The 8,657-nt window shown below is 37.3% G+C and overlaps 1 protein-coding gene across 1 annotated transcript in view; it reads left to right on the top strand.

Annotated features, from left to right (window-relative positions):
- Positions 1-1,037, top strand: part of LOC139146229 (uncharacterized) — a 9,882-nt gene extending 8,845 nt beyond the window's left edge. The window contains exons 6-7 of the mRNA XM_070717637.1: positions 1-81; positions 759-1,037. The exon at positions 1-81 is cut by the window's left edge and continues 126 nt beyond it. Coding sequence (XP_070573738.1) covers positions 1-81; positions 759-1,037 — 360 coding nt within the window. The remainder of the gene's footprint in view (positions 82-758) is intronic.
- The last annotated feature ends 7,620 nt before the right edge of the window (positions 1,038-8,657 follow it).

Raw genomic sequence — 8,657 nt, 5'->3', positions numbered from 1 at the left:
AGTGGAATAATGCTGTATGTGTACTACTTTGGAACTGACTGCTTACATCACACCGATGTAACTTTCCCCATTGAAACACCGGTGAGTTCATACAGTTAGTAGAATCTTCAACTTGTCAGATCAATTTACTGCTCTTGTTCTTAGGAATATTAATTCGAAAACGAAACGTCAAATCTCAGCGAGAGATACATCAAGAGTGATTTGGGACCTGGATGGTGCAAGGGTAGCGCACCTATTATCACTGGATACTGAGTTCAAGACTCTTGCATGATAATGTGCCGTTCGACAAGGCAAATTGCTCCTAATGGTTCAATGATATAGGTGGTTGTTGTTACCCCATCAGTTACTTCGTGATTTGTATAATCATTTTCTAGCTTTATTTAAGAAATCATATATAGTGTGATACCCTTTTATAGAATGGATAACGTTTATGCCTCGGGTCTTTTAAACATTTTATTCATATTATAAGTGATTGTCTACTATCTCCTATCTATTACTTTTTATTTAAATTAATATAACCTCGCATTTGAACCACCCAACTAACAAGCAGAATGCTTATTTTCTGAACACGTAAACGTAAATGTTTCAATTGCTGTCACATCGATACAGCCGGCGGTAATGTTCATTTATTGACTGGTCAATGATGTCTGCAGAGATATACCATGACAAAAATTGAAAATTCCCTTCAAATTTGTAGTGTCCACCTAGCAAAGAAAAACGAAGGTATATGACTGATCACAAAATTAATCTTTATACAGCTAATGACTACCATATCAACCCAAGCTGAATGGACAGTGCCATTGCCAGATCGGTATCACTGCACGGTCATTGCCTACAACCGTGCAATGCAAGCGTCCAATCCAGTGTGTTCTGACGGTGTCACTGTTGATGCCAGCGAACCAATCATAACCGACGTTGTAGTTGATGACATTTACATCAAGGCTGGTTTAGTAAACGATGGAAATGGTACAGTTTGGTTCATTGACGAAAACAGGGAAAGGAAAAGAGTTCTGCATGCCTCAGAGGCATGCATGTAAGTTGATTTGACAAATCTATGCCAATACCAAACAAGTGTGGTTTATTAATGAATTAATAATATAACCTTTAGATTTGATTTTCTCCAAGGAATTCATCTCAGCCATCCACAGATGTAGCCCTGTTTCCTGTCGCAGAAGCAAAACAATTTACAGCACTCACTGATGAAGAATGTAAAGAATATGGGGGTTTACAGAGCCACATATACATGAAGAAAGAAAATCATGTAAGTTTTTAAAGGAGAACTTAAATCATGAACTCGTTCCCTCTTGGATATCACACCATGGTAAAATTGCAATAATACACGCTTAGATGTGATGAGATATACAAAGTACTCGTGTGAACATAACATGTGCTTTCCTTCACGCCGAATGCAGACAGTAGTCCTTGTTAATCTTTCTATGATATACCTAACGAGGCATTTTAAATTGTACTGCTCTTGTCTTTAGCATAACCGTAAATAACAAACATGAAAGTGAGTTTTAAACTCACTGCAAAGGCATAACTGGTCACTAAGCTTACAGCGAAGTATTGAAGTACAGTTAATCCACAATATTTCGTATGGTATTGCCATATAATTTAACGTATTAACAATGAGCGTGAATCTGTTTTTAATTCAGTAAATTCTCGAAAGGATTTTAGCTCACAACGTACGGCACCCAGTCACCTATCAAAGACATCACTGTTCAAAACCAATCTTCTAAATCCCCACCGTTAAGAAGAGTGGTTCAATAATCGATCTATAGTTATTACAACTTTTCTGACTGCGATCCTTCAAGACGCTGTAGAGTTTATGAAGCGCCCACTCTCACACACTCGTTATCACGCATCGCTAACCAATTCTTATCAAAGCAATGCATGCATCGCTTAAACTTGGAGAAGGACTAGATAAAAACAATGTTGTCGCTCCATAATTCAGGATGAATAGTTTGAAATATTTGTTTATTGTTACAGTTGTCTCTGACATGGAAAGGCATGGACGCAGAGAGTGGTATCTTCGACTATGAAGTTGGCCTAAGTAGTGTGCCGTCAGGGTTAATGCCTGATATTCTGCCATTCAGTTCTACCAAGTCACACCCTATGTTTCTTACCTACCATCCTAATCTTGGAGAGGGTGTTGAATTCTACGTTGTGATAAAGGCAATAAACAGAGCAAGCCTTATCAGCATCAAGGTAAAGCAAATAACGCCAAAACAAAACAATAATAACATGTCTCTAAGTTTCTGTTCAGCTCAAATAGTATTGTGCAAAAGCCAATGCATAAAGATATAAAAAATGCGTAAATATCATAAGATATGAAATGTAATATCCTTGATTTCAGGAAAGATCCTCTCCGTTGTAAGATACGATATACTCAATTTTTGACATATCCAACTTTAAAACTAATTTAATCCTAATTATACGTTCTTTCGAGATGGGATATGGTCTCAATAAGGGCAATCAGTAAAGCGAGTACAGGCCCAGGGGCCATGAGGAAGTCTATTCAATTGGCAAGCTGGTTTTGTAACATATTAACATTAATTAGAGCCATTAACGTGACATGAGGTATGTTCAGGTAACGCGAAATTTCAAGCAACATTTGATCATGGAAGATATCCGGGCATTCTTTATTAAAAATAAATGAAAATTCTTTTAGCCAAAGCTTACTTGGAAATGGTCGCTCAATAGAGGTACTTATATAGACACAGCGGCTCGACGTGACTATGATTGCTTTTTGCCAGACCAGCTAACACTTTCATTATTTCAGTAGCTTGTAGGACCAGTGATCGTTGAGGTGACACCACCTGAATGTGATGGTGAAATAATAGTAACATTAGAAAGCAATGGTCTCGGAAGTAATTACCTAGTTGCTCGTTGGGATCAAGACGCATTCTATGACGATGATGAGTTAGATCCATTGGAGGATTATCAAGTTGCAGTTGGTACGTTGTTTAGAAAAGCAAACTAATGACAGAAAGTAGTAAATTCTGAGGATCCAAAAATCCGTCAATTGTTTTGTCAACTTCTAGGAACTGGCTACAATTCATGAAAATCTATTGAGCAGCCAAGCATGTTAATCAGAAACGTGTTACACATTTTATGTACCGTAAGTTTTATGTCGCACTCGTAATGTAGCTCTTTGATTTAAAATTTTCAAAGTCCAGGTGCGCTATTTGTAAATCGAGAAAAATGATTAACACAAATACATTTCAGAGTTCCATTTTAATTACATAGCGTTATACAAACTACTTATTTTTTTGTATTATTCATAATTTGTTGCATTATTTTGTAGTTTGAAATAATAATAAGTAAAATTAAAAGGTGATCCAAAGAATTACCTGTATTCGTTTTGCCATTTCTATACAACCACATTACTTTTCTGATAGTTTTCTTGTATTTGAATAATCAGAACTTGTGCTTAAATTGTTACATGACTTCTGTCGTTTTAATACGTGAATTTAATAAATACGAGAGGGAAATACATCTCATGCTTATACGCAGCAGGTAACCTTGTATTTGCAGTCATTAAGCATCCAATGCCATAACAACCGTCGGGTAAATCAATTACTCTTCAATTGCAAAAAATAAGCCATCACTGTTTATGCTCTATCTTTCAGAGCCATGACTATCCAAGTTTCATCTCGGTCACAGATCAGCATATATGTACTGTACAGGGGTCTTTGCTTAAAAAAATTAAACGAAAAGTTTTGTATATTACATATTAACTGTCTTATCATATTAGTTGATTTTACAAGGTTTATTTGCTAACACATTTATCAGAGCAAAACTCTTTTCTTCTCTTTGAATTTCCTGTAGGAGAAGCCGGGGACGATTCGTCTATTATGTCATACATACCCCTATCAACACTAGAAACCGACATTTGTGAAGTGACATTCCCTCCAAGCTGCGTAGCTGTACCAACGGATATGTTACATTGGCATCTGCACGGCGAACAAACCTACTACATTTCAATCAAAGTTACCAATATAGCAGGTCTCAGCGTGGTTGCATCATCCCTTCCATACAGACATGTTGTTATGTTACCGAGAGAAGGGGTTGTATATGACATTGCTTCACCAGATGAAGCTGGTGTTATCTTCGAGGCAAGCTTGCATCTCATTGTAGGCCTATAGTGTTATTGGCTGTGTTGTGTTTTGTTATAGCATTTTAGTTATCGAAATGACATTTCTGCCTCCTCTTTTCATTTTAGGAAGCTGAAGACATTGATTTCCAAACAAGTGTGACACATCTCTACTGTCGTTGGACTGGGTTTTCACACCCATACCAGGACGTCGACTACAGCGTGGCACTTGGTACTGCACCAGGTTTGGATGACATTGTCCCCTTCATTCACATCGGTGCATCAGATTCAAGATATACATTTGACGGTTTAACTTTGGACATCTATCAGGTAAGTACATATTAAGATGTACCTTTGGCTTACAAAATAGATACAATACATAATTCCACCACGCGCATTTTATAGCAGAAACACATCGACTATGATTTGTTTTACATTCCCTTAACAGCGCTCCATTCTTCTTTTGCTTACCTATACACAAGTATGAGGGTCCGCAGGGTCAATATTATCTAACAGTACGTTGTTTGTACCATGGGTTTCTTTCTTGTACTTCAATTTCAACGTTGTTACTGAGATAAAGGTAATTCTATGCAATTGTTCTCTTGTCTCCTATATCAAGTGTCAAGGCTTTGCCTGTTTCCCCTGTGTCATTGGGTTAGTGTTTTGCTTTATCCTCGGTTACTTGTTTTTTTTTGTCTCAAACATGGTTCCAAGTGTAACGTCAGATCACAGTCTTGTCATGAAAAATGTACAAAATTTATGATAATGAAACCGTTTCCCTTAAAAATAGTTCATGACATTACAGGATGTGTGTCAGAAGCAATCTATATTACAGGGTGTATCAGAAGAAATCGATGCACTGTCTCCTGGTTATTCGTATCTGGACGGTGGAAAGAATGATGAAGTAGAGGGTAATATCTGACGGCACGATCAATCTCTGTCTTAGTTGCGAGCTGTTGATTTTGGACGCCTAGTGTACTGCTAAATTTAAGCATGTCGAATAAATAATAATATAATAAAGTTGGGTTTCTTTTAGCTGACCGGCAACTTTTTTTCACAGATGGAGGTTTGCTCATGATAATAGTTAAATGATTCAGTATTTGACAAATCCTTTGTCATTATATATATATATATATATATATATATATATATATATATATATATATATATATATATATATATATATATATATATATATATATATATTATATATATATGCCAGCCATTGCTTTTCAGTAAAGTTCATGTATCAGAAGTGATACATAATGACAACTGTCAATGTTTTGTGATGTTTGACTGCTGCTCATTCCTTTTGTTTCGTAACCCGAAACAGATGTATTTTGTGACTGTAAAAGCGACGACCGAGGTGGGATCGGTTTCTGTTAGTTCTGATGGTGTTACGGTACTTTCTGCCGGGGACGCCGTTGAGGATGTTTACGTCTTTGATGGATTGCCTTGTGAGGGCCAAAGTAAGAATGTTATTGTCATTAGTCAAGACTATATCTGCACTGTACACTATAAATCTGTCAAGTCTCTAAATAGGTTTCTTAAGAACACATTTATTCGCTCTTTTCCCAGTATCTATGGAAAGATATTTTTCGCCTGCCTGTCTGTACTCAAATCTGCGGCTGCAACATTTTCAGACCGTTGATGGCTATTCGATACATGCAATAAGTATATTTTGCGATTGAGCCCAGGGGAATGCCAAAGGCTAGTCCTGAAAGGCAAACAGCATTTGTCTGATCTTTATTAATGTTCTTTAAACATGGGAAGATACTTAAGGTATGAATTTTTTCGTATTATATATGTGTAGCGGGTTTCGCCCACCATTTTCCCAAATTAATCTAAAATACATTTATATCAATGATGACATGTGATTATATAGGTTTATGGAAAACGGCAAACGCAGGAGAAATTCTCAATGACGTCAATCGATGGCAGACATGCTCAGATGATCTGGATTTCCAGGCGTCAGTAACTGGTGTGTATGCTAACTTGATTTTACCCGACGATGTTCGACGATATATCACAGAAGTAAAATGGGCTTTACAAAGTGAAATATTCATTAACGGGTGCGTAGGTACTCAATGTTTGCAACAGTCCACCTTTTTATGACTGGGGTCCCCTAAAGTAACATCGACTCACGTGTACCTTTGTTTTTTCATGTTCAGAAAATGCAAACACACGTATACTTAATCATGAAAAAATGGGGTGATCTGCATCCTATCTAGCCTCGGCTTTTGAAGTGAATCGAAGATGCAATGACTCAGGAAAGTCAGACAAAATTTAAAGACATCCTGCTTTACTAAAATTATCAGCATCCCTCGCATACTAAAATTGTACTAATCTCTTAAACCTTGTAGCTCCGGGGGAGTTTGGGACTTCGTCGTTCAATACAGATCTGTACACACAATCAGTGGCTATCAAATAACAGATGTAACGTTGAGGCCCGGTAACCACTATCGGTCCATTGCACAGTTGTGTCATCCAGCTGGCTGTTGTCAACCCATCGCGAGCAATGGATTCTGGGTAACACCATTCCCTCCTCTAACATTGGGAATCATTGAAGTCAATTACGAAAGGTATGTTAATCAAACTCTCTCGATCACAGGTTCTTTGAACGTTGGGAAATTTCAGGATTAATGTACTTTGTCGTTAAAATGGAATGTTATTTCTTTTTCAATTACCGTAATGGCATCATCATGGATGGATAATTTCTATTTTATTCCCATCAGTGCCTCGGGGTCATTTGCTTTCAAGTGGTACCCTTTCAAGCAAGAAAAGTTAGCGGGAGAAAGCCAGGAAGATCCAATAGACTACTATGAATGGAGTATAAATGTCTTGACAGCAGATGGAGATACACAGCACGGGAACATTTTGCTGCCGTGGCAAAGAATTAACGCAACCATGGTTTCAGGGGAGGTAATATTAAGTTTACACAGCAAGGTTCAATGTTATAATCATAAGAGTAGGGTACAGTACCATGTTCTAACGCTACAAAAAGGGTTGTCAATAAGGTCGTCATAATCGTCACGATTCTTTCTGTTCCTTCAGCATCAACACACACATACATACATACATACATACATACATACATACATACATACATACATACATACATATATATATATATATATATATATATATATACATACATATATATATACATACATATATACATGCATACATACATACATACATACATACATACATACATACATACATACATACATACATACATACATACATACATACACACCATACATACATACATACATACATACATACATACATACATACATACATACATACATACATACATACATACATACATACATATATATATATATATATATATATATATATATATATATATATATATATATATATATATACACATATGTACATATACAGCTGTCGTCGTGGGAAATTACAATGCTTGATGCGAACATCAGAGCGTTAAATATAACACATTACTTCAAGTACTTAGGGGTTATTACACGAACTTTGGGCGATACCGCGTCGTATTCTCGTGATGTGTCCGTATTTTGACTATTTGCGCAGCAACGAGTCAAAATGCGGACAAATCACTCGTATACGACGGGGTATCGCCCAAACTTCGTGTAACAACCCTTTTATAACACATGCATGCTTTGATTATGACTGTTTTCCTACTTACGCTCCGACATTAGCGACAAAATCAACTGAAATCGACCTTGCTTGCTCCTGGCTGTACTTATAAAAAGTTGGTTGCTAAGGAGTGATGAAAACTGTATCACTTCTTGATATAATTCCGCTATTGGGCCATTCGACTTCAAAGGAGGGTTTATGGAGCACTTTTAAAGCGAACAATTTAAATATTACGATGTCAACACAGGTTTTCACAATTTGAAGAGATTTATATAAAGGCGGAGCCTCCCTTTAAAAGGATGCCAAGTTATGGCGGTGTTCATCGTGTAAGTGGACACCAAACAGGCAACACGCAGGCACACGCTCCAGAAAATGCAACTTTTTAGTTTCCCCGGCCGCAAAAACACAGACAGACTGCCAAGCGGTCAGCGCGAAGTTGCTGCCGATCGAACTCTGTGGTTATATTCAAAGTCTAACGCGACTGGAAGACAATTTTTTAGGAAATTCAAGCGTTTGTGGTGGGGAATCAATGACCGTTGGCGATTTGAACCGACCGTCAATCAAAAACTTGCATAAACTCTGTTTGCAGGATTAGCAAAATGTGACAAAGGTTGAGATCAGTTTGTGTAATCAATGTTATAGAAATCAAACATCGTACTGGCCAAGCGTTTGACTGGGAGGAGAACTCCACTAATGCGAGAACCTGGGATTGAAAAGTGCGGCTTTAAGTTTAAAATGACGGTGGATGTAAAACATAGGCTGGAGTGAGTAAAATGGGTGTGTTTTCGTGTTTGGTACATAACGTCATCCCTGCGTAAAAGTTATGATGCCGCCAAAATCGGGTCAAAATACTCGCGCCACGCCAGAGTTCGATTTCAAACTCGATGGAGTATGAACAGCTGAGAGCGTAGAACAAGTAGCTCTGCGACAT

This window comes from Ptychodera flava, chromosome 12 (genome assembly GCF_041260155.1).
Source record: "Ptychodera flava strain L36383 chromosome 12, AS_Pfla_20210202, whole genome shotgun sequence".
Lineage (NCBI taxonomy): Eukaryota > Metazoa > Hemichordata > Enteropneusta > Ptychoderidae > Ptychodera > Ptychodera flava.
Note: the sequence above shows the minus strand (reverse complement) of the source record. Positions and strands in the feature narration are given on the sequence as shown.